At 52.8% G+C, this 26,332-nt stretch overlaps 1 protein-coding gene and 1 long non-coding RNA gene across 3 annotated transcripts in view; both read left to right on the forward strand.

The window, feature by feature from the left end:
- Positions 1-2,174: 2,174 nt before the first annotated feature.
- The window catches only part of LOC135529643 (eukaryotic translation initiation factor 3 subunit B-like), a 34,049-nt gene continuing 9,891 nt past the window's right edge, over positions 2,175-26,332 (forward strand). The window contains exons 1-13 of the mRNA XM_064958269.1: positions 2,175-2,415; positions 4,424-4,625; positions 6,772-6,882; positions 7,477-7,534; positions 7,623-7,751; positions 7,963-8,120; positions 12,964-13,095; positions 13,589-13,655; positions 15,607-15,653; positions 17,546-17,635; positions 17,759-17,778; positions 17,834-18,027; positions 18,210-18,296. Of these exons, the coding sequence (XP_064814341.1) occupies positions 2,316-2,415; positions 4,424-4,625; positions 6,772-6,882; positions 7,477-7,534; positions 7,623-7,751; positions 7,963-8,120; positions 12,964-13,095; positions 13,589-13,655; positions 15,607-15,653; positions 17,546-17,635; positions 17,759-17,778; positions 17,834-18,027; positions 18,210-18,296 (1,395 nt within the window). The 5' untranslated portion in view covers positions 2,175-2,315. The remainder of the gene's footprint in view (positions 2,416-4,423; positions 4,626-6,771; positions 6,883-7,476; positions 7,535-7,622; positions 7,752-7,962; positions 8,121-12,963; positions 13,096-13,588; positions 13,656-15,606; positions 15,654-17,545; positions 17,636-17,758; positions 17,779-17,833; positions 18,028-18,209; positions 18,297-26,332) is intronic.
- On the forward strand, positions 18,319-25,881 carry LOC135529644 (uncharacterized). Of its 2 annotated transcripts, none has more exons than XR_010453741.1 (3): positions 18,319-18,374; positions 20,723-20,815; positions 25,564-25,881. It is a non-coding gene; the product is annotated as an uncharacterized LOC135529644 (long non-coding RNA). The 2 variants fall into 2 exon arrangements; XR_010453742.1 differs by lacking the exon at positions 25,564-25,881 and adding an exon at positions 24,913-24,932.

Raw genomic sequence — 26,332 nt, forward strand, 5'->3', positions numbered from 1 at the left:
ACCCTGGGTCTCGACCCCGCCCTGTGCAACTGGGTACTGGACTTCCTGACGGGCCGCCCCAAGGTGGTGAGGGTAGGCAACAACATCTCCACCCCGCTGATCCTCAACACTGGGGCCCCACAAGGGTGCGTTCTGAGCCCTCTCCTGTACTCCCTGTTCACCCACGACTGCGTGGCCACGCACGCCTCCAACTCAATCATCAAGTTTGCGGACGACACAACAGTGGTAGGCTTGATTACCAACAACGACGAGACGGCCTACAGGGAGGAGGTGAGGGCCCTCGGAGTGTGGTGTCAGGAAAATAACCTCACACTCAACGTCAACAAAACTAAGGAGATGATTGTGGACTTCAGGAAACAGCAGAGGGAACACCCCCCTATCCACATCGATGGAACAGTAGTGGAGAGGGTAGTAAGTTTTAAGTTCCTCGGCATACACATCACAGACAAACTGAATTGGTCCACCCACACAGACAGCATCATGAAGAAGGCGCAGCAGCGCCTCTTCAACCTCAGGAGGCTGAAAAAATTTGGCTTGTCACCAAAAGCACTCACAAACTTCTACAGATGCTGGCGGGCTGTATCACCGCCTGGTACGGCAACTGCTCCGCCCACAACCGTAAGGCTCTCCAGAGGGTAGTGAGGTCTGCACAACGCATCACCGGGGGCAAACTACCTGCCCTCCAGGACACCTACACCACCCGATGTTACAGGAAGGCCATAAAGATCATCAAGGACAACAACCAGCCGAGCCACTGCCTGTTCACCCCGCTATCATCCAGAAGGCGAGGTCAGTACAGGTGCATCAAAGCTGGGACAGAGAGACTGAAAAACAGCTTCTATCTCAAGGCCATCAGACTGTTAAACAGCAACCACTAACATTGAGTGGCTGCTGCCAACACACTGACTCAACTCCAGCCACTTCAATAATGGGAATTGATGTAAAATATATCACTAGCCACTTTAAACAATGCTACCTAATATAATGTTTACATACCCTACATTATTCATCTCATATGTATATGTATATACTGTACTCTATATCATCTACTGCATCTTTATGTAATACATGTATCACTAGTCACTTTAACTATGCCACTTTGTTTACATACTCATCTCATATGTATATACTGTACTCGATACCATCTACTGTATCTTGCCTATGCTGCTCTGTACCATCACTCATTCATATATCTTTATGTACATATTCTTTATCCCCTTACACTTGTGTGTATAAGACAGTAGTTTTGTAATTATTAGTTAGATTACTTGTTGGTTATTACTGCATTGTCGGAAATAGAAGCACAAGCATTTCGCTCCACTCGCATTAACATCTGCTAACCATGTGTATGTGACAATTTTTTTTTGATTTGATTCATCCTCGCTGTGTGTGTGAGAGATTATATAGGAAGTCTCTCCTCCTTATTCTTGCTTGTGAGACCTTTCTCTGTGTGTGTGTGTGTCTCCTCACCCTCCTTGGTGAGACCAGTGAACCAGTCCAGCAGTTTCTCGAAGCTGGTGTCATCTGGTAGGGACTGTCTGGGGTCCGCTAGTACAGCGCACACCCGAGGCAACAACACCAGGCACTCACTGTCCATGCTGCTTAGAGATGTCTATGGGGAAAAGCCAAGAGGGGGAATATGACTTTAGTTTAGACAGATTGTAGTTTACTAGCTCTGGTCCAGGGCGTTTCGTAAGCGTTCATCGAGTCTAATAGTAAAGCACACTGCCGCCCTGGACCAGAGCTAGCTTGCTAAGTAAAGTAAGGAACTGTATGGCAACACGTTCGTAATCAAGTTAACCAAGTCAGCTACACAAAACAACTGAGTTGAATGACAAATGCACGATAACCACAGTACCTAGGTATATGTTGAAGATATCTGAGAAGCAATTTAGGGACAAATTCACGAAGCTTGATAGATAGCAATCGCCTGAAAAGTATCACGCGGGACTGAAACCGTGTTCCGTTTTACCGAAGCGTGCGTTCATGGATTCCCTCACTACGGAAAGTAAGAAGGACCATTCAAGGTGTGTGCATTAAAAAAAACGATTTAAAAAGAATAATAACAGCAACTGCGCATTTTCTCCGATCTCATACAATGTGGTAAACTGAATCTAAAAGGCATCGCATCGCACTGCAGCCTATCGACACACTAACACGTGTCTGTAGTGATATCGCGAAACCGGAAGTTAAACTCCTCCTCGACGTTTCCCCGCAATTCGTCCATTTTCACGTAAATCGCACATGGTGATACACAAAATCTACATTTTACACCGATTTAGCGTCGACTAACACACACTTCTTTCGCCTGTTAAATGCACGACACGGAGGATATGCCTGTTGATGTCGATTTCGACGAGGATGAACCGTCGTTCAGTGACCCAGAAGACTTTGAAGATGATGTCGACGATGAAGGTGAGGAAACGCAGGAAAGATGCCGGATTATAATGCGGCCTGGAGAGCCGCTTAGCACGTTGTTTTTAACACATAGTAGTTGGCCACAAGGCCATCATATGTAGTACATGGACATATAAACCAAAATGGGTATAAATAATTGAAATATTTAAAACATTTTGAAGGTTCAACGTGAAGACCAGTTAATGAGGACGTTCATTAAGTGATAATTTTAGTTAGCTACAAGGCCATCATATGTAATATAAACCAAAATGTATATAAATAATTGTTAAAATACTTTTTAAAACGTGTTTTTTTTTTGGAAGGGTCAACTTGAAGATCAGTTAATGATGACTTTTTTTGAGGATGTTCATTTTAAGTGATAATATTAGTTAGCTACAGTAGCTGCTAAAAGCTAACAGTGGATTCATTCATGCGGATTCACTCAAAGTTGTCCATACAGATGGCGTACCAAAAGGAGAAATATTTACTACGTCTGTGACATTTTACACATTTTGTTTGTTAGCTATGTTCTTATTGTAAACAAAATGTGAGCATAACTGTTTTGGTTTCCAGTTAGTTGAAGCGGGACATTTTGACTCCCCGCCGTCAGTGTTTTACTGTCCAACCTCAACTACCGGCTGTCAGATAATAGTGAATGCAGATATAGGTTTATAAAAACACACAACAAAGCCCAAACTACATCCTCATAGCCTTTATCCAAGTTTAATTTTCAGCAGGTGTGGCAACAATGGTAAATTCACTTTCTGTGGGGGACAACAGAGCTAATTTTAGGTGACATTGTCTCCAGTTAATTGCTAAAAACATGTAAAAATGTATGCACACGTGAGTCGCTTTAGATAAAAAGATTAAAAGTTTATGCTGAATGGCATTATTAATACATGAGGCCTGTCTTTGTCTTTACACAATCAATGATATGGAAAACCCTGGTTTGATCAAACTACCTCCTCAAATAACATGAGGCCTGTCTTTGTCTTTGACACAATCAATGATATGGAAAACCCTGGTTTGATCAAACTAACCTCATCAAATAACATGAGGCCTGTCTTTGTCTTTGACACAATCAATGATATGGAAAACCCTGGTTTGATCACAATCAATGAGGCCTGTCTTTGTCTTTGACACAATCAATGATATGGAAAACCCTGGTTTGATCAAACTACCTCCTCAAATAACATGAGGCCTGTCTTTGTCTTTACACAATCAATGATATGGAAAACCCTGGTTTGATCAAACTAACCTCATCAAATAACATGAGGCCCGTCTTTGTCTTTACACAATCAATGGTATGGGAAACCCTGGTTTGATCAAACTACCTCATCAAATAACATGAGGCCCGTCTTTGTCTTTGACACAATCAATGATATGGAAAACCCTGGTTTGATCAAACTACCTCCTCAAATAACATGAGGCCCGTCTTTGTCTTTACACAATCAATGATATGGAAAACCCTGGTTTGATAAAACTACCTCATCAAATAACATGAGGCCCGTCTTTGTCTTTGACACAATCAATGATATGGAAAACCCTGGTTTGATAAAACTACCTCATCAAATAACATGAGGCCCGTCTTTGTCTTTGACACAATCAATCATATGGAAAACCCTGGTTTGATAAACTACCTCATCAAATTTTTATTTTACCTTTTATTTTACTAGACAAGTCAGTTAAGAACAAATTCTTATTTTCAATGACGGCCTGGTTAACTGCCTGTTCAGGGGCAGAACGATAGATTTGTACCTTGTCAGCTCGGGGCTTCGAACTTGCAACCTTTCGGGTTACTAGTCCAACGCTCTAACCACTAGGCTACCCTGCCCCTTGGTCAAACACCCCAGCCACAGACTGTTCTCTACTACTTGGCAAGCGGTAGCTCTTTTTTTACCCCCCCCACGTAGGCTTTAAGACTTACTGGGTGACCTGCTGCCCCTCTGTCACGAGCTGCTACCACTGTTTATCTTATATGCATAGTCACTTTACATTCATGTACATATGTACATCCCCCGCGTAGAGTTACTGGGTGACCTGCTGCGGGAGAAGCCCCAGGAGGCAGACGGGATAGACTCTGTGGTTGTCGTGGACAATGTGCCCCAGGTCGGCCCCGAGCGCCTGGAGAAACTGAAGAACGTCATCCACAAGATATTCTCCAAGTTCGGCAAGATCACCAACGAGTTCTACCCGACGGTAGACGGACCTGAAGGACTCACGAAGGGGTGAGCAGGGAGGCTGTAGGAGGGGTGCAGGGAGGCTGTAGGAGGGGTGCAGGGGGCTGTAGGAGGGGTGCAGGGAGGCTGTAGGAGGGGTGCAGGGGGCTGTGGGAGGGGTGCAGGGAGGCTGTAGGAGGGGTGCAGGAGGCTGTAGGAGGGTGCAGGGAGGCTGTAGGGAGGGTGCTGTAGGGAGGGAGGCTGTAGGAGGGTTAAGGGAGGCTGTAGGAGGGTTCAGGGAGGCTGTAGGGGGGTTCAGGGAGGCTGTAGGGGGGTGCAGGCTGTAGGAGGGTTCAGGGAGGCTGTAGGAGGGTGCAGGGAGGCTGTAGGAGGGTTCAGGGGAGGCTGTAGGGGGGTGTAGGGAGGCTGTAGGGAGGGTTCAGGGAGGCTGTAGGAGGGTGTGTAGGGAGGCTGTAGGAGGGTTCAGGGAGGCTGTAGGGGGAGGCAGGGGGTTCAGGCTGTGGAGGGTTCAGGGAGGCTGTAGGGGGTGCAGGGGAGGCTGTAGGGGGGTTAAGGGGAGGCTGTAGGGGGGTGCAGGGAGGCTGTAGGAGGGCAGGGAGGCTGTAGGAGGGTTCAGGGAGGCTGTAGGGGGGTTCAGGGAGGCTGTAGGAGGGGTGCAGGGAGGCTGTAGGAGGGGTGCAGGGAGGCTGTAGGAGGGGTGCAGGGAGGCTGTAGGAGGGTGCAGGGAGGCTGTGGGAGGGTGCAGGGAGGCTGTGGGGAGGGTGCAGGGAGGCTGTAGGAGGGTGCAGGGAGGCTGTAGGAGGGGGGAGGTGTAGGAGGGGTGCAGGGAGGCTGTAGGAGGGGTTCAGGGAGGCTGTAGGAGGGGTGCAGGGGAGGCTGTGGGGGGTGGGGAGGCTGCAGGGAGGCTGTAGGAGGGTTAAGGGAGGCTGTAGGAGGGTTAAGGGAGGCTGTAGGAGGGGTGCAGGGGGGCTGTAGGAGGGTTCAGGGAGGCTGTAGGGGGTTGCAAGGAGGCTGTAGGGAGGCTGTAGGAGGGGTGCAGGGAGGCTGTAGGAGGGGTGCAGGGAGGCTGTAGGAGGGTGCAGGGAGGCTGTAGGGAGGGTGCAGGGAGGCTGTAGGGGGTGCAGGGAGGCTGTAGGAGGGTTCAGGGGCAGGGCTGTGGGGGGTTCAGGGAGGCTGTAGGGGGTTGCAGCTGTAGGAGGGGTGCAGGGAGGCTGTCCAGGGAGGCTGTAGGAGGGGGTGCAGGGAGGCTGTAGGAGGGTTCTGTAGGAGGGTGCAGGGAGGCTGTAGGGGGTTGCAGGGAGGCTGTAGGAGGGTGCAGGGAGGCTGTAGGGGGTTGCAGGGGGGCTGTAGGAGGGTGCAGGGAGGCTGTAGGGGGGTGCAGGGAGGCTGTAGGAGGGGTGCAGGGAGGCTGTAGGAGGGTTGCAGGGAGGCTGTGGGAGGGGTGCAGGGAGGCTGTAGGGGGGTGCAGGGGGCTGTGGAGGGTGCAGGGAGGCTGTAGGAGGGTGCAGGGAGGCTGTGGGGGTGCAGGGGCTGCAGGGAGGCTGTGGGAGGGGGGTGCAGGGAGGCTGTAGGAGGGTGCAGGGAGGCTGTAGGGGGGTGCAGGGAGGCTGTAGGAGGGGGGTGCAGGGAGGCTGTAGGAGGGTGCAGGGAGGCTGTGGGTATGGGGTTCACGGGGTGCAGGGAGGCTGTGGCTGTAGGGGGGTGCAGGGAGGCTGTAGGAGGGGTGCAGGGAGGCTGTAGGAGGGTGCAGGGAGGCTGTAGGGGGGTGTATGGAGGGAGGCTGTAGGGGGTTCAGGGAGGCTGTAGGGGGTTGCAAGGAGGCTGTAGGAGGGTTGCAGGGAGGCTGTAGGGGTTCAGGGAGGCTGGGTGGGAGGGGGGTCAGGGTGGCTGTACAGGGGTCAGGGGGCTGTAGGGGGTTCAGGGAGGCTGTAGGGGGGTATTTTAGGCTGTAGGGGTTGCAAGGAGGCTGTAGGAGGGTGCAGGGAGGCTGTAGGAGGTTATGTATGTTGTCAACCACAGTCACGTGTGTTTATTTTCCAAGCTATAGCACAATATTTTACGCAAAGTAGGTTTTTAAAGGACCAAAGAGCTTAGTCTTTGTTTTATTGTTTGATCTCTGTAGGTACATCTTCCTGGAGTATCCCACTCAGCCCTATAGTTAGTTAACCGGTAGTTAATGTTATCTCCTCTGTAGGTACATCTTCCTGGAGTATGGGGCTCCCACTCAGGCTCTGGAGGCAGTGAAGTTAACCTGTAGTTACAAGCAGCACACCTTCAGAGTCAATGTGTTCACCGACTTCGACAAGTATGGGGCTCCCACACAAACTCAGGTGTCCGGGGGCATCTTCCAGTGGCCAGTGATATGAACGTGTTCAGGGACATCATTCAAGCTGTTAAATGCAGGGGCATCATTCCAGCTGTTAATGTGTTCACCGGGGTGTCTGGGGGCATCACACACAAACACCAGCTGTTATATGGGGTGTCCGGGACATCATTCCAGCTGTTATATGGGGTGTTCAGGGGCATCATTCCAGCTGTTATATGGGGTGTCTGGGGGCATCATTCCAGCTGTTATATGGGGTGTCCGGGGGCATCATTCCAGCTGTTATATGGGGTGTCAGGGGCATCATTCCAGCTGTTATGGGGTGGGGGGGTGTCATCATTCCAGCTGTTATATGGGGTGTCTGGGGGCATCATTCCAGCTGTTATATGGGGTGTCCGGGGGCATCATTCCAGCTGTTTATATGGGGTGTCTGGGGTGTCCGGGGAGCATCATTCCAGCTGTTATATGGGGTGTCCGGGGGCATCTGGCACAACGTCAACACGGCAGAAATGTTTGCCAATAGATATACGTGATATAGAACTGCCTGCTGTAGATGGGGGGCCGTTTGTGTTCCAGGTACATGAGCATCAGCGACGAGTGGGAGACTCCTGAGAAGCAGCCCTTCAAGGACTTTGTGAGTTACACACTGTCACTTCAACCACACGTTCAGAGAGGGGGGGGGCAAGTCATTACTAACGGTCACTTCCTGTTTGTGTTGCCAGGGTAACATGCGTCACTGGATGGAGGACCCTGACTGTCGTGACCAGTACAGCGTCATCTACGAATCAGGAGAGAGGACCGCCATCTTCAACAACGACGCCAAGGATCCGATCGTCTCCGAGGAGAGGGCGGTGAGTCAACCGTTCGACCAATCACGACGACGCAGTGAGATGATGGTTCAACCAATCAGAATTTTGTTGTTGTTTTTTTTTTGCACCGAGCATTCTACATCTACTGGAATACATTTGACGGCTTTAAAAGTAGACGGGTTGATTGTGTCAACAAAATGTCTGCCGTAGTGTATATTGATGAATCCGGGGGCTGTGTGTTGTGTCCCTGTAGCGCTGGACAGAGACCTATGTGCGCTGGTCTCCCAAGGGAACCTACCTGGCCACGTTCCACCAGCGAGGCATTGCATTGTGGGGCGGAGAGAAGTTCAAGCAGATCCAGCGTTTCAGCCACCAGGGAGTGTCTCTGATCGACTTCTCCCCCTGCGAGAGGTAACCAATCGCTGATGGATAATCCATGCCTGTCCATATCACATCTATGGAGCCTTATGGGGCGGCAGGTAGCCTAGTGGTTAGGGGGGGGGGCAGGTAGCCTAGTGGTTAGAGGGGGGGCAGGTAGCCTAGTGGTTAGGGGGGGGGGGGCAGGTAGCCTAGTGGTTAGAGGAGGGGGGGCAGGTAGCCAGGTCGTTAGTGGTTAGAGGGGGGCAGGTAGCCTAGTGGTTAGAGGAGGGGGCAGGTAGCCTAGTGGTTAGAGGGGGGGGGGGCAGGTAGCCTAGTGGTTAGAGGGGGGGCAGGTAGCCTAGTGGATAGAGGGGGGGGGGGGGGCAGGTAGCCTAGTGGTTAGAGGGGGGGGCAGGTAGCCTAGTGGTTAGAGGGGGGGGGGCAGGTAGCCTAGTGGTTAGAGGGGGGGGGGGCAGGTAGCCTAGTGGTTAGAGGGGGGGGGCAGGTAGCCTAGTGGTTAGAGGGGGGGGCAGGTAGCCTAGTGGTTAGAGGGGGGGGGCAGGGGGGGGGGGGGCAGGTAGCCTAGTGGTTAGAGGGGGGGGCAGGTAGCCTAGTGGTTAGGGGGGGGGAGGGCAGGTAGCCTAGTGGTTAGAGGGGGGGGGGGGGGCAGGTAGCCTAGTGGTTAGAGGGGGGCAGGTAGCCTAGTGGTTAGAGGGGGGGCAGGTAGCCTAGTGGTTAGAGGGGGCAGGTAGCCTAGTGGTTAGAGGGGGGCAGGTAGCCTAGTGGTTAGAGGGGGGGGGGCAGGTAGCCTAGTGGTTAGAGGGGGGGCAGGTAGCCTAGTGGTTAGAGGGGGCCTAGTGGTTAGAGGGGGTAGCCTAGTGGTTAGAGGGGGGGCAGGTAGCCTAGTGGTTAGAGGGGGGCAGGTAGCCTAGTGGTTAGAGGGGGGGGGGCAGGTAGCCTAGTGGTTAGAGGGGGGGCAGGTAGCCTAGTGGTTAGAGGGGGGGGCAGGTAGCCTAGTGGTTAGAGGGGGGGGGCAGGTAGCCTAGTGGTTAGAGGGGGGGAAAGGTAGCCTAGTGATTAGAGGGGGGCAGGTAGCCTAGTGGTTAGAGGGGGGGGGCAGGTAGCCTAGTGGTTAGAGGGGGGGGGGGGGGCAGGTAGCCTAGTGGTTAGAGGGGGGGGAAAGGTAGCCTAGTGATTAGAGGGGGGGCAGGTAGCCTAGTGGTTAGAGGGGGGGGGCAGGTAGCCTAGTGGTTAGAGGGGGGGGGGCAGGTAGCCTAGTGGTTAGAGGGGGGGGGCAGGTAGCCTAGTGGTTAGAGGGGGGGCAGGTAGCCTAGTGGTTAGAGGGGGGGGGCAGGTAGCCTAGTGGTTAGGGGGGGGCAGGTAGCCTAGTGGTTAGAGGGGGGGGTAGCCTAGGGTTAGGGGGGGGGGCAGCCTAGTGGTTAGAGGGGGGGCAGGTAGCCTAGTGGTTAGAGGGGGGGGCAGGTAGCCTAGTGGTTAGGGGGGCAGGTAGCCTAGTGGTTAGAGGGGGGGCAGGTAGCCTAGTGGTTAGAGGGGGGGCAGGTAGCCTAGTGGTTAGAGGGGGGCAGGTAGCCTAGTGGTTAGAGGGGGGGCAGGTAGCCTAGTGGTTAGAGGGGGCAGGTAGCCTAGTGGTTGGGGGGCAGGTAGCCTAGTGGTTGGAGCGTTGGACTAGTGGTTGGAGCGTTGGACTAGTGGTTGGAGCGTTGGACTAGTGGTTGGAGCGTTGGACTAGTGGTTGGAGCGTTGGACTAGTGGTTGGAGCGTTGGACTAGTGGTTAGAGCGTTGGACTAGTGGTTAGAGCGTTGGACTAGTGGTTAGAGCGTTGGACTAGTGGTTAGAGCGTTGGACTAGTGGTTAGAGCGTTGGACTAGTGGTTAGAGCGTTGGACTAGTAACCGAAAGGTTGCTGGATCGAATCCCCGAGTCGACAAGGTAAAAATCTGTCGTTCTGCCCCTGAACAGGCAGTTAACCCACTGTTCCTAGGCCGTCATTGAGAATAAGAATTTGTTCTTAACTGACGTTGTTATAATGCCTAATTCCCTGATAGTAACTGAGGACCTTCGGGCCATAATGTAACTCTATGTAGTCTTATTAAGCCTTTTAAGGTGTTATAACGCTTCATAGGGACGTCGCCGTGACGTCCAGTCCCCTGATGGACACCCCCATGCCCTAGTGTAGCTCTGTCGGCGGTATGAAGCCGTGTGAAGCAACATAAAGGGGTTATAATGCTTGGTAGCTGCGGGTAACTGCCAGAATAAAGGAAACCCCAACAAAGTGTCTTAATAGGGTGTTGCACCACCAGCCAGAACAGCTTCGATGCTCGTCGGCGTAGATTCTATACGTTTCTGGAACTCTATCGGAGGGGTGTGTCACGCTGGCGTAAGGGATCGGGAGACAGGCGCAGGAATACGTAATGTTGTTATTATGTACAGGCACGGGGACAAAGACCAAACAAGCACGTATACAACACACAGGGTTTAAACCCCAAAACGAAAAGAGAGAGGAGTACCTCGAATAAATAACACAAGCGCACAATGACTAACACACGGGACGAGACCCACGACAGCACATGTACTCACACGCACCAACGGACATTGTAACAATATATCGACAGGACAATGGTAAACCAAGGGCACACAATTACTAATCACTGGGAATAGGGGCGCCTAATCACTGGGAATAGGGGCGCCTAATCACTGGGAATAGGGGCGCCTAATCACTGGGAATAGGGACCAGGTGCGTCTAATCACTGGGAATAGGGACCGGGTGTGTCTAATCACTGGGAATAGGGACTGGGTGTGTCTAATCACTGGGAATAGGGACCGGGTGTGTCTAATCACTGGGAATAGGGACCGGGTGTGTCTAATCACTGGGAATAGGGACCAGGTGTGACTAATCACTGGGAATAGGGGCGCCTAATCACTGGGAATAGGGACCGGGTGCGTCTAATCACTGGGAATAGGGACCGGGTGTGTCTAATCACTGGGAATAGGGACCGGGTGTGTCTAATCACTGGGAATAGGGACCGGGTGTGTCTAATCACTGGGAATAGGGACCGGGTGTGTCTAATCACTGGGAATAGGGACCGGGTGTGACTAATCACTGGGAATAGGGGCCGGGTGTGTCTAATCACTGGGAATAGGGACACGGGTGTGTCTAATCACTGGGAATAGGGGCCGGGTGTGTCTAATCACTGGGAATAGGGACCGGGTGTGACTAATCACTGGGAATAGGGACCGGGTGTGGGAATAGGGACCGGGTGTGTCTAATCACTGGGAATAGGGACCGGGTGTGTCTAATCACTGGGAATAGGGTGTGTCTAATCACTGGGAATAGGGACCGGGTGTGACTAATCACTGGGAATAGGGACCGGGTGTGACTAATCACTGGGAATAGGGACCGGGTGTGTCTAATCACTGGGAATAGGGACCGGGTGTGACTAATCACTGGGAATAGGGACCGGGTGTGTCTAATCACTGGGAATAGGGACCGGGTGTGTCTAATCACTGGGAATAGGGACCGGGTGTGTCTAATCACTGGGAATAGGGACCGGGTGTGTCTAATCACTGGGAATAGGGACCGGGTGTGTCTAATCACTGGGAATAGGGACCGGGTGTGTCTAATCACTGGGAATAGGGACCGGGTGTGTCTAATCACTGGGAATAGGGACCGGGTGTGTCTAATCACTGGGAATAGGGACCGGGTGTGACTAATCACTGGGAATAGGGACCGGGTGTGTCTAATCACTGGGAATAGGGACCGGGTGTGTCTAATCACTGGGAATAGGGACCGGGTGTGTCTAATCACTGGGAATAGGGACCGGGTGTGTCTAATCACTGGGAATAGGGACCGGGTGTGTCTAATCACTGGGAATACGGGACGGGTGTGTCTAATCACTGGGAATAGGGACCGGGTGTGTCTAATCACTGGGAATAGGGACCGGGTGTGTCTAATCACTGGGAATAGGGACCGGGTGTGTCTAATCACTGGGAATAGGGACCGGGTGTGTCTAATCACTGGGAATAGGGGCCGGGTGTGTCTAATCACTGGGAATAGGGGCCGGGTGTGTCTAATCACTGGGAATAGGGGCCGGGTGTGTCTAATCACTGGGAATAGGGACCGGGTGTGTCTAATCACTGGGAATAGGGACCGGGTGTGTCTAATCACTGGGAATAGGGACCGGGTGTGTCTAATCACTGGGAATAGTGTCTAATCACTGGGAATAGGGACGGGTGTGACTAATCACTGGGAATAGGGACCGGGTGTGTCTAATCACTGGGAATAGGGACCGGGTGTGTCTAATCACTGGGAATAGGGACCGGGTGTGACTAATCACTGGGAATAGGGACCGGGTGTGTCTAATCACTGGGAATAGGGACCCGGTGTGCGTAATGAAAGTGACAATGTGAAACTGTTCTTCCACGATAAAATCCTTCATTTGGTGTTTCGTTGACGGTGGTGTGAAAACCGCTGTCTCGGGCGCCTCTTCAGAATCTCCCAGAAGTGTTAATTTGGGATCCAGTGACTGAGACTCACACCCCCTTTAAAACCCCTGTGCTCCTTTCAGAGCCCTCTTTCAAAGTCTCTGAGATCTCTTCTTCTAGCCATGCTCGCCAAGATAACGGTCAACTGGGCATTTTTATTCATGACCCTAAGCATGATGGGATGTTAATTGCTTAATTACCTCAGGAACCACACCTGTGTGGAAGCCCCTGCTTTCATTATACTTTGTATCCCCCTCGTTGACTCAAGTGTTTCCTTTCATTTGGGCAGTTACCCTGTACATGGTGAGCCTCGTGTGGTTTATAACCTGTCTATGTCATCTGTATGAATCCTTATGAAGCTACACATAAAGGTGTTTATAATGCTTGGTAGGTACGTGGTGACGTTCAGTCCCCTGATGGACACTAAGGAGGACCCCCAGGCCATCATCATCTGGGACATTCTGACTGGCCAGAAGAAGAGAGGCTTCCACTGTGAGAGCTCCGCCCACTGGCCCATCTTCAAGTAAGGCCCGACGACACACCTCTCTGTTTTCATGTCTCTACATCTTCTAGTAAGGCCTGACGACACACCTCTCTGTTTTCCTGTCTCTACATCTTCTAGTAGCCAAGAACTGTAGCAGAACTTGTTTCTCTTGCTTTCTGTCTTGGTTCTCTCTCTAACTGCAGCGGTCTGTCTTGGTTTTCTCCCCTAACTACAGCAGTCTGTCTTGGTTCTCTCCCCTAACTACAAATCAAATGTATTTATATAGCCCTTTGTACATCAGCTGATATCTCAAAGTGCTGTACAGAAACCCAGCCTAAACCCCCAAAAACAGCAAGCAATGCAGGTGTAACTACAGCGGTCCGTCTTGGTTCTCTCCCCTAACTGTCTTGGTTCTCTCCCCTAACTGTCTTGGTTCTCTCCCCTAACTGTCTTGGTTCTCTCCCCTAACTGCAGTGGTCTGTCTTGGTTCTCTCTCGAACTGCAGTGTTCTAACGTGTGTCTGTTTCTCCAGGTGGAGTCACGATGGGAAGTTCTTTGCCAGGATGACCCAGGACACACTGAGCATCTACGAGACCCCAGTAAGTCCCCATACTGAGCATCTATGACCCCAGTCAGTCCCCACACTGAGCATCTATGACCCCAGTCAGTCCCCACACTGAGCATCTACGACCCCAGCCAGTCCCCACACTGAGCATCTACGACCCCAGCCAGTCCCCACACTGAGCATCTACGACCCCAGCCAGTCCCCACACTGAGCATCTACGACCCCAGTCAGTCCCCACACTGAGCATCTACGACCCTAGTCAGTCCCCACACTGCATCTAAGAGACCCCAGTCAGTCCCCACACTGAGCATCTACGACCCCAGTAAGTCCCCACACTGAGCATCTATGACCCCAGCCAGTCCCCACACTGAGCATCTATGACCCCCCCCAGTCAGTCCCCACACTGAGCATCTATGACCCCAGCCAGTCCCCACACTGAGCATCTATGACCCCAGTCAGTCCCCACACTGAGCATCTACGACCCCAGTCAGTCCCCACACTGAGCATCTACGACCCCAGTAAGTCCCCACACTGAGCATCTATGACCCCAGTCAGTCCCCACACTGAGCATCTACGACCCCAGTAAGTCCCCACACTGAGCATCTACGACCCCAGTAAGTCCCCACACTGAGCATCTATGACCCCAGTCAGTCCCCACACTGAGCATCTATGACCCCAGTCAGTCCCCACACTGTGCATCTACGACCCCAGTCAGTCCCCACACTGTGCATCTATGACCCCAGTCAGTCCCCACACTGTGCATCTATGACCCCAGTCAGTCCCCACACTGAGCGTCTAAGAGACCCCAGTCAGTCCCCACACTGAGCATCTATGACCCCAGTCAGTCCCCACACTGAGCATCTATGACCCCAGTCAGTCCCCACACTGAGCATCTATGACCCCAGTCAGTCCCCACACTGAGCATCTATGACCCCAGTCAGTCCCCACACTGAGCATCTATGACCCCAGTCAGTCCCCACACTGAGCATCTATGACCCCAGTCAGTCCCCACACTGAGCATCTATGACCCCAGTCAGTCCCCACACTGAGCATCTATGACCCCAGTCAGTCCCCACACTGAGCATCTATGACCCCAGTCAGTCCCCACACTGAGCATCTATGACCCCAGTCAGTCCCCACACTGAGCATCTACGACCCCAGTCAGTCCCCACACTGAGCATCTACGACCCCAGTCAGTCCCCACACTGAGCATCTACGACCCCAGTCAGTCCCCACACTGAGCATCTACGACCCCAGTCAGTCCCCATACTGAGCATCTATGACCCCAGTCAGTCCCCACACTGAGCGTCTAAGACCCCAGTCAGTCCCCACACTGAGCGTCTATGACCCCAGTCAGTCCCCACACTGAGCGTCTAAGAGACCCCAGTCAGTCCCCACACTGAGCGTCTAAGAGACCCCAGTCAGTCCCCACACTGAGCGTCTAAGAGACCCCAGTCAGTCCCCACACTGAGCGTCTAAGAGACCCCAGTCAGTCCCCACACTGAGCGTCTAAGAGACCCCAGTCAGTCCCCACACTGAGCATCTACGACCCCAGTCAGTCCCCACACTGAGCATCTACGACCCCAGTCAGTCCCCACACTGAGCGTCTACGACCCCAGTCAGTCCCCACACTGAGCGTCTGAGACCCCAGTCAGTCCCCACACTGAGCATCTATGAGACCCCAGTCAGTCCCCACACTGAGCATCTATGACCCCAGTCAGTCCCCACACTGAGCATCTATGACCCCCCATCCCACAGTAAGTCCCCACGCTGAGCATCTATGACCCCCCCTCCCCCCCTCAGTCAGTCCCCACACTGAGCATCTATGACCCCCCCTCCCCCCCTCAGTCAGTCCCCACGCTGAGCATCTGTGACCCCCAGTCTATGACCCCAGTGAGTTAGATTGACCAGTTTGACTCTGAGTGTGTCTGTGTAGCAGACTGGTGTGTCCGTACTGAACCACATCCTGTTTTCTCCTGTCGTAGTCCATGGGCCTGTTGGATAAGAAGAGTCTGAAGATCAGTGGCATCAAGTAAGTCTTTATCCTGGGGGTCTTGACCTTCATCAGTTCAATCTGTTATCTAGTCAGTCTTTATCCTGGGGGTCTTGACCTTCATCAGTTCAATCTGTTATTGTTATCTAGTCAGTCTTTATCCTGGGGGTGTTGACCCTTCATCAGTTCAATCTGTTATCTAGTCAGTCTTTATCCTGGGGGTGTTGACCTTCATCAGTTCAGTCTGTTATCTAGTCAGTCTTTATCCTGGGGGTGTTGACCTTCATCAGTTCAGTCTGTTATCTAGTCAGTCTTTATCCTGGGGGTGTTGACCTTCATCAGTTAGTTCAGTCTGTTATCTAGTCAGTCTTTATCCTGGGGTGTTGACCTTCATCAGTTCAATCTGTTATCTAGTCAGTCTTTATCCTGGGGGTGTTGACCTTCATCACTTAGTTCAGTCTGTTATCTAGTCAGTCTTTATCCTGGGGGTGTTGACCTTCATCAGTTCAATCTGTTATCTAGTCAGTCTTTATCCTGGGGGTGTTGACCTTCATCAGTTCAGTCTGTTATCTAGTCAGTCTTTATCCTGGGGGTGTTGACCTTCATCAGTTCAATCTGTTATCTAGTCAGTCTTTATCCTGGGGGTGTTGACCTTCATCAGTTCAGTCTGTTATCTAGTCAGTCTTTATCCTGGGGGTGTTGACCTTCATCAGTTCAATCTGTTATCTAGTCAGTCTTTATCCTGGCGGTGTTGACCCTAATCAGTTCAATCTGTTATCTAGTCAGTCTTTATCCTGGGGGTGTTGACCTTCATCAGTTAGTTCAATCTGTTATCTAGTCAGTCTTTATCCTGGGGGTGTTGACCTTCATCAGTTAGTTCAGTCTGTTATCTAGTCAGTCTTTATCCTGGGGGTGTTGACCTTCATCAGTTCAATCTGTTATCTAGTCAGTCTTTATCCTGGGGGTGTTGACCTTCATCAGTTCAATCTGTTATCTAGTCAGTCTTTATCCTGGGGGTGTTGACCTTCATCAGTTCAGTCTGTTATCTAGTCAGTCTTTATCCTGGGGGTGTTGACCTTCATCAGTTAGTTCAGTCTGTTATCTAGTCAGTCTTTATCCTGGGGGTGTTGACCTTCATCAGTTCAATCTGTTATCTAGTCAGTCTTTATCCTGGGGGTCTTGACCTTCATCAGTTCAGTCTGTTATCTAGTCAGTCTTTATCCTGGGGGTGTTGACCTTCATCAGTTAGTTCAATCTGTTATCTAGTCAGTCTTTATCCTGGGGGTGTTGACCCTTCATCAGTTAGTTCAATCTGTTATCTAGTCAGTCTTTATCCTGGGGGTGTTGACCATCAGTTCAATCTGTTATCTAGTCAGTCTTTATCCTGGGGGTGTTGACCCTTCATCAGTTCAGTCTGTTATCTAGTCAGTCTTTATCCTGGGGGTGTTGACCTTCATCAGTTAGTTCAATCTGTTATCTAGTCAGTCTTCATCCTGGGGGTGTTGACCTTCATCAGTTCAATCTGTTATCTAGTCAGTCTTTATCCTGGGGGTGTTGACCTTCATCAGTTCAGTCTGTTATCTAGTCAGTCTTTATCCTGGGGGTGTTGACCTTCATCAGTTCAATCTGTTATCTAGTCAGTCTTTATCCTGGGGGTCTTGACCTTCATCAGTTAGTTCAGTCTGTTATCTAGTCAGTCTTTATCCTGGGGGTGTTGACCTTCATCAGTTCAATCTGTTATCTAGTCAGTCTTTATCCTGGGGGTGTTGACCTTCATCAGTTCAATCTGTTATCTAGTCAGTCTTTATCCTGGGGGTGTTGACCTTCAATCAGTTCAATCTGTTATCTAGTCAGACAGAGACTAGTTATAGGAACACCACCTGTCAGACAGAGACTAGTTAGAGGAACACCACCTGTCCTCCCCTCTGCAGGGACTTCTCCTGGTCCCCAGGTGATGACATCATAGCGGTGTGTGTATCTAATCCCCCCTCCCCTCTGCAGGGACTTCTCCTGGTCCCCAGGTGATGACATCTTTATCGGTGTGTGTATTAATCCCCCATCCCCTCTGCAGGGACTTCTCCTGGTCCCCAGGTGATGACATCATAGCGGTGTGTGTATTAATCCCCCCCTCCTCCCCTCTGCAGGGACTTCTCCTGGTCCCCAGGTGATGACATCATAGCGGGGTGTGTTGACCTTCATCCCCCTCCTCCCCTCTGCAGGGACTTCTCCTGGTCCCTGGCAGGCAGTTAACATCATCAGTCGTTCTGGGTCCCTTCATCAGGACAAAGACATCCCAGCCAGAGTGACTCTGATGCAGCTTCCCTCCAGGCAGGAGATCAGAGTTAGGAACCTCTTCAACGTGGTGGACTGTAAACTTCACTGGCAGAGACAGGGAGACTACCTCTGTTATCTAGTCAGTCAAGGTGGACCGGACACCTAAAGGAACTCAGGTTAGTGAAGGGGGAGGAGAACAGAGACAGGGAGACTTTACCTCTGTGGGTGGACCGGACACCTAAAGGAACCCAGGTTAGTGAAGGGGGAGGAGAACAGAGACAGGAGACTACCTCTGTGTCAAGGTGGACCGGACACCTAAAGGAACTCAGGTTAGTGAAGGGGGTGGAGAACAGAGACAGGGAGTCTGACCTCTGTGTCAAGGTGGACCGGACACCTAAAGGAACTCAGGTTAGTGAAGGGGGGAGGAGAACAGAGACAGGGAGACTACCTCTGTGTCAGGTGGACCGGACACCTAAAGGAACTCAGGTTAGTGAAGGGGGAGGAGAACAGAGACAGGAGACTACCTCTGTGTCTCAGGTGGACCTGGGACACCTAAAGGAACTCAGGTTAGTGAAGGGGGTGGAGAACAGAGACAGGGAGACGACCTCTGTGTCAGGTGGACCGGACACCTAAAGGAACTCAGGTTAGTGAAGGGGGATGAGAACAGAGGGAGTCTGTTAATGTGACTGCTTTGATGTTTAAACCTCATTTACAAGTCCTCCTTTATCTAGTCAGTCTTCATCCTCTGTCACCTTCTCTCAATTGTCCTCTCCTCTATCGTTCCCCCTCTCCTCTTATCTGTCATCTCCTCCATCATTCTCTCTCCCTGTCTGTCACTCTCCTCTCGTTTCTCTCCCCTCTCCTCTCGTTCTCTCCTCCTCTCCTCCTGTCTGTTCTCTCCTCTCAGTTCTCTCGTTCTCTCCTCCTGTCTGTCCTCTCCTCTCAGTTCAAGTCTCCTCCTCTCCTCCTGTCTGTCCTCTCCTCTCCTCACCTTCTCTCCTCCTCTCCTCCTGTCTGTCTGTCCTCTCCTCCTGTCTGTTCTCTCCTCCTCTCCTCCTGTCTGTCTTCTCCTCTCGTTCTCTCCTCCTCTCCTCCTGTCTGTCCTCTCCTCTCGACAGAGACTTCTCTCCTCCTCTCCTCCTCCCTGTCACCACCTCCTCTCCTCCTGTCTGTCTCTCCTCTCGTTCTCTCCTCCTGTCTGTCCTCTCCTCTGAATTTCTCTCCTCCTGTCTGTCCACTCTCCTCTCGTTCTCTCCTCCTGTCTGTCCTCCTCCAGAGACTCCCTCTCGTTCTCTCCTCCTCTCCTCCTGTCTGTCCTCTCCTCCTGTCTGTCCTCTCCTCTCGTTCTCTCCTCCTGTCTGTCCTCTCCTCTCGTTCTCTCCCTCCAGAGACTGTCCCTCTCCTCTCAGTTCTCTCCTCCTCTCCTCCTGTCTCTCCTCTCAGTTCTCTCCTCCTCTCCTCCTGTCTGTCCTCTCCTCTCAGACAGAGACTCTCCTCCTCTCCTCCTGTCTGAGAAGAGAACACCACCCTGTCAGACTCCTCTAGTCCTCACCTCCTGTCTGTTCTCTCCCACCTTCTCAGAGACTCCTGTCTGTTCTCTCCTCTCCTAGAGTTTCTCTCCTCCTCTCCTCTGTCTGTCCTCTCCTCCTCGTTCTCTCCTCCTCTCCTCCCTGTCTGTCATCTCCTCTCGTTCTCCCCTCCTCCCCTCTCTCTCCTCTCTCCTCTCCCTCCCTCCTGTCTGTCCTCTCCTCCTCTTTCTCTCCTCCTCTCCTCCTGTCTCTCCTCTCGTTCTCTCCTCCTCTCCTCCTGTCTGTCCTCTCCTCATAGCGTTCTCCTCCCTCCTCTCCTCTTCTCCTGTCCCTAGTCCTCTCCTCTCCTGTCTGTTCTCCTGTCCTCCTCTTCCCTCTCCTCTCCTCCTGTCTGTCTCTCCTCCCTCTTCCCTCTCCTCTCCTCTCCTCCTCCTGTCTGTCCTCATCCCTGTCGTCCTCCTCTCCTCCCCCCTCTCCTCCTGTCTGGTCCTCTCCTCTGTGTCCTCTCCTCCTCCTCTCCTCTCCTGTCTCTCCCTCTCCTCCAGTTCTCTCCTCCTCTCCCTCCTGTCTGTCCCCCTCCTCTCCCTCTGCGGGACTCTCCTCCTCTCCTCCTGTCTCTAGCCTCTCGTTCTCTCCTCCTCTCCCCCTGTCTCTCCTCCCCTCAGGCGATCCCTCTCCTCCGGTGTGTCCCTCTCCTCTCAGGGGACTTCTCCTCCTCCCTCAGGCTGTCTCTCCTCCTGGTCCCCTGTCTCTCTCCTCTCGGGACTCTCCTCCTCCCCAGGTGATCATCTCCTTAATCTCCCCCTCCCCTCTCTCTCCTCTCCTCCCCAGGTGATGACTCATCCTCTCCCTCCTCTTCTCTCCCTCCTCTCCTCCCCTCTGCTCTCCTCCTGGTCCCCTCCTCATCCTCCTGTCTGTGTCTCTCCTCCTCTCCTCCTCTCTGTCTGTCCTCTCCTCCTGTCTCTCCTCCTGTCCTCTCCCCTCTCCTCCTGGTCCCTCCTGACATCCTCCTGTCTGTCCTCTCCTAATCCTCTCCTCCCTCTGTCCTCTCCTCCTGGTCCCCAGGTGATGACATCATAGCTGTCTGTCCTCTCCTCCTCCTCCTGTCTGTCCTCTCCTGGTCCCCAGGTGATGACATCCTCCTGTCCTGTCCTCTCTCCTCCCTCTCTTCTCTCCTCCTCTCCTCCTGTCTGTCCTCTCCTCCCCTCTCCCCAGGGACTCCCTGGTCCCCAGGTGATCATCATCTCCTCTCGTTCTCTCCCCCTCCTCTCCTCCTTCTCCTCCCCAGGTCTCTCCTCCTCTCAGGGTGTGGTGACCAACTTTGAGATCTTCAGGATGAGAGAGAAGCAGGTTCTTGTTGACGTGGTGGAGATGAAGGGAACCCGGAATCTAAAACTGGTGGACTGTAAACCCACTGACAGAGACGGACTGAACAACACCCCCTAAAGACGGAACAACTGACAAGACGGACTGAACAACCCCCCTGTGACAAGACGGACTGAACCCCCCTCCCCCCCACTCTGACAAGAGGGACTGAACAACACCCCCTCTGACAAGACCGGACTGAACAACCCCCCTGACAAGACGGACTGAACAACCCCCCGCTGACAAGACGGACTGAACAACACCCCCTCTGACAAGATGGACTGAACAACACCCCCTCTGACAAGGCGGACTGAACAACACCCCCCCTCTGACAAGACGGACTGAACAACACCCCCTCTCTGACAAGGTGGACTGAACAACACCCCCGCTCTGACAAGAGGGACTGAACAAGACCCCCACTCTGACAAGGCGGACTGAACAACACCCCCTCTGACAAGACGGACTGAACAACCCCCCCCGCTCTGACAAGACGGACTGAAGACGGACACCCCCAACCCCACTCTGACAAGGGGAGGGACTGAACAACCCACCCCCTCTGGACAAGACGGACTGAACAACACCCCCTCTGACAAGACGGACTGAACAACACCCCCCCGCTCTGACAAGGCGGACTGAACAGGAACCCCCAGCTCCTGACAAGACGGACTGAACAACACCCCCGCTCTGACAAGACGGACTGAACAACACCCCCGCTCTGACAAGACGGACTGAACCCCGCTCTGACAAGGGGACTGACCCCCTCTGACAAGACGGACTGAACAAAGGAACTCTGACAAGACGGACTGAACAACAGGGAGACCCTCTGACAAGACGGACTGAACAACCCCCCTCTGACAAGGGGACTGAGAACAACACCCCCACTCTGACAAGGTGGACTGAACAACCCCCCTCTGACAAGACGGACTGAACAACACCCCCCGCTCTGACAAGGCGGACTGAACAACACCCCCGCTCTGACAAGACGGACTGAACAACACCCCCTCTGACAAGGTGGACTGACACCCCCCTCTGAACCCCCCCTCTGACAAGGGAGGGACTGAACAACACACCCCCTCTGACAAGACGGACTGAACAACACCCCCGCTCTGACAAGACGGACTGAACAAGACCCCCTCTGACAAGGTGGACTGAACAACCCCCCCTCTGACAAGACGGACTGAACAACACCCCACTCTGACAAGACGGGACTGAACAACCCCCGCTCTGACAAGGACGGACTGAACAACACCCCCGCTCTGACAAGACGGACTGAACAACACCCCCGCTCTGACAAGATCGGACTGAACAACACCCCGCTCTGACAAGATTCGGACTGAACAACCCCCCCCTGACAAGGCGGACTGAACACCCCCGGCTCTGACTAGACGGACTGAACAACACCCCCCGCTCTGACTAGACGGACTGAACAACACCCCCCGCTCTGACTAGACGGACTGAACAACACCCCCCGCTCTGACTAGACGGACTGAACAACACCCCCCGCTCTGACAAGACGGACTGAACAACCCCCCTCCTGACAAAGACGGACTGAACAACACCCCCGCTCTGACAAGACGGACTGAACAACCCCCCGCTCTGACAAGACGGACTGAACAACCCCCCCGCTCTGACAAGACGGACCAACCCCCCGCTCTGACAAGACGGACTGAACAACACCCCCCTCTGACAAGACGGACTGAACAACACCCCCTCCTCTCTGACAAGACGGACTGAACAACACCCCCTCTCTGACCGGACTCTGACAAGACGGACTGAACAACACCCCCGCTCTGACAAGCGGACTGAACAACCCCCTCTGACAAGACGGACTGAACAACATCCCCGCTCTGACCCCCACTCTGACAGACGGACTGAACAACCCCTCCCCCCAACCCCCCTCTGACAAGACGGACTGAACAACACCTCCCCCTGCTCTGACAAGACGGACTGAACAACCCACCCCTCCGGACTCCTGCTCTGACAAGACGGACTGAACAACCCCCCGCTCTGACAAGACTGAACAACACCCCCCGCTCTGACTAGACGGACTGAACAACACCCCCCTCTGACTCCTCGGACTGAACAACACCCCCCCCTCTGACTCCTGTCCTGAACCCCCCCCCCCCTCCTGACTAGATCGGACTGTCCTCACCTCCTCCTCTCTGTCCTCTGAACCACTAGGTAACGCCTCTAGGGACTAAAACACCCCCCCTCACCACTCTGACTGACCCTAACGCCTCTGTCTGTAACGCCTCTCTGACCGGTAACGCCTCTCCTCCTCTCCCTAACAACCCCGCTCTGACAAGACCTGAACCACCCCCCTCTGACGCCACTAGGTAACCCCATCACTAGGTAAAACACTCCTCTCCTCTGACTAGACTCTCCCTCCTGTAGGTCCACCCCCCTCTGACTAGACGGACTGCCCCTCCCTCCTGTCTGTCCTGAACAACACCCTCTCCTCCTGACTCTCCTCTCCCTGCCACCTAGGTCTCTCCTGAACAACGCCTCTAGGTAACCCCCCCCGCTCTCCTCTGTCCTGACGCCCCCTCTGTAAAGACCACTCCCTCCTGTCAACCTCCCCCCTCCTCTGACTAGACGGACTGAACAACCCCCGCTCTGACAGGTGTGGTGACCAACTTTGAGACAAGACTGAGTAACACCACTGACAAAAGATGAAGGTACAACACCCCACGCTCTGACTAAGACGGACTGGTAACGCCACAAGACGGACTGAACAACACCCCCGGTGACAAGACGGACTGAACAACAACCCCTGGTAACACCACTGAACAACACCCCCGCTCTGACAAGACGGACTGAACAACACCCCCTCTGACAAGACGGACTGAACAACACCACCTCTGACAAGACGACTGAACAACACCCCCCGCTCTGACAAGACGGACTGAACAACACCCCTCTGAACGACGGGACTGAACAACACCCCCTCTGACAAGACGGACTGAACCACCCCCCCTAACAAGACGGACTGAACAACCCCCGCTCTGACAAGACGGACTGAACAACACCCCCGCTCTGACTAAGACGGACTGAACAACACCCCCTCTGACAAGACGGACTGAACAACACCCGCTCTGACAAGACGGACTGAACAACACCCCTCTGACAAGACGGACTGAACAACACCCCCTGCAGACTGACTAAGACGGACTGAACAACCCCCCGCTCTGACAGACGGACTGAACACCCCCACTCTGACAAGACGGACTGAACAACACCCCCTCTGACAGGTGAACAACACCCACGCTCTGTAACAACACCCCCCCGCTCTGACAAGACGGACTGAACAACACCCCCACTCTGACAAGACGGACTGAACAACACCCCCGCTCTGACAAGACGGACTGAACAACACCCCCTAGAGGTGAACAGCACCCCCTCTGACAAGACGGACTGAACAACACCCCCGCTCTGACAAGACGGACTGAACAACACCCCCCTCTGACAAGACGGACTGAACAACACCCCCACTCTGACAAGACGGACTGAACAACACCCCCACTCTGACAAGACGGACTGAACAACCCCTCCCCCCTCTTACAAGACGGACAGAACAACACCCGCTCTGACAAGGTAAACAACCCCCCGCTCTGACAAGACGGACAGAACAAGACCCCCTGACAAGAGGTGCAGTAAAGACCACTGGTAACACCACTAGGTGACAAGACCACTGAGGTAACGCCACAAGACGGTAAACGACCACAAGAGGTAACAGTGACCACTAGGTAACACCACTAGGTAACGCCACTAACAACGCCACTAGGTACAAGACGGACTGAACCACTCTGGTACAAGCCACTGAACAACACCACTAGGCCACTAACACCACCAGGTAATAGTAACGCCACCAGGTGCACTAGTAACACCACTGTAACGCCACTAGGTAAAGCATCACAGGTAACGCCACTAGTAACACCACCAGGTGCAGTAACACCACTAGGTATAGTAACACCACTAGGTACCACTAGTGGTAACGCCACTAGGTGCGGTAGGACCACTAGGTGCGGTAGGACCACTAGGTAACACCACTAGGTAACACCACCAGGTATAGTAAGCACCACCAGGTATAAACACCACCAGGTGCAGTAACACCAGTGGTAACCCACTAGCGGAGAGCATCATAGCGTTTGTAGGTATAGTAACACCACCAGGTATAGTAACACCACCAGGTATAGTAACACCACTAAGTACAGTGACACCACTAGGTACAGTAACACCAACACCACTAGGTAACACCACCAGGTATAGTAACACCACCAGGTGCAGTAACACCAGTGTTGTCGTCCCCGAGCGGAGAGCATCATAGCGTTTGTAGGTATAGTAACACCACCAGGTGTAGTGTCACCACCAGGGCAGAGCACCACCAGGTGCAGTAACACCACCAGGTGCAGTAACACCACCAGGTGCAGTAACACCAGTGTTGACCACTAGTAACACCACTAGGTACAGGGCATCATAGCGTTTGTAGGTATAGTAACACCACCAGGTGCAGTAACACCACCAGGTGTAGTAACACCACCAGGTATAGTAACACCACCAGGTGTAGTAACACCACTAGGTATAGTAACACCAGTGTTGTCGTCCCCTAGCGGAGAGCATCATAGCGTTTGTAGGTATAGTAACACCACTAGGTATAGTAACACCACGAGGTAACACCACTAGGTACAGTAACACCACTTGGTAACACCACCAGGTATAGTAACACCACCAGTTATAGTAACACCACCAGTTATAGTAACACCAGTGTTGTCGTCCCCTAGCGGAGAGCATCATAGCGTTTGCGTAGGGAGCCCAACGGCAGTAAGTTTGCCGTCCTGCACCAGTGAATCGCCCAGAATCAACGCCTCGTTCTACCACGTCAAGAACAACGGGAAGATCGAACTCATCAGTGAGTACAACCTTTACCTGAAATATCTCACACGGAAAGGAACCTTTAAAAACGTTGACTCTGTAATGTCTGTAAGGATCGACTCTGTAATGTCTGTAATGTCTGTAAGGATCGACTCTGTAATGTCTGTAAGGATCGACTCTGTAAGGATCGACTCTGTAATGTCTGTAAGGATCGACTCTGTAATGTCTGTAAGGATCGACTCTGTAATGTCTGGATCGACTCTGTAATGTCTGTAAGGATCGACTCTGTAATGTCTGTAAGGATCGACTCTGTAAGGATCGACTCTGTAATGTCTGTAAGGATCGACTCTGTAATGTCTGTAGGATCGACTCTGTAATGTCTGTGAGGATCGACTCTGTAATGTCTGTAAGGATCGACTCTGTAATGTCTGATCGACTCTGTAATGTCTGTGAGGATCGACTCTGTAATGTCTGTGAGGATCGACTCTGTAATGTCTGTGAGGATCGACTCTGTAATGTCTGTGAGGATCGACTCTGTAATGTCTGTGAGGATCGACTCTGTAATGTCTGTGAGGATCGACTCTGTAATGTCTGTGAGGATCGACTCTGTAATGTCTGTAATGTCTGTGAGGATCGACTCTGTAATGTCTGTAAGGATCGACTCTGTAATGTCTGTGA

Source organism: Oncorhynchus masou, unplaced genomic scaffold (assembly GCF_036934945.1).
Source record: "Oncorhynchus masou masou isolate Uvic2021 unplaced genomic scaffold, UVic_Omas_1.1 unplaced_scaffold_1195, whole genome shotgun sequence".
NCBI lineage: Eukaryota > Metazoa > Chordata > Actinopteri > Salmoniformes > Salmonidae > Oncorhynchus > Oncorhynchus masou.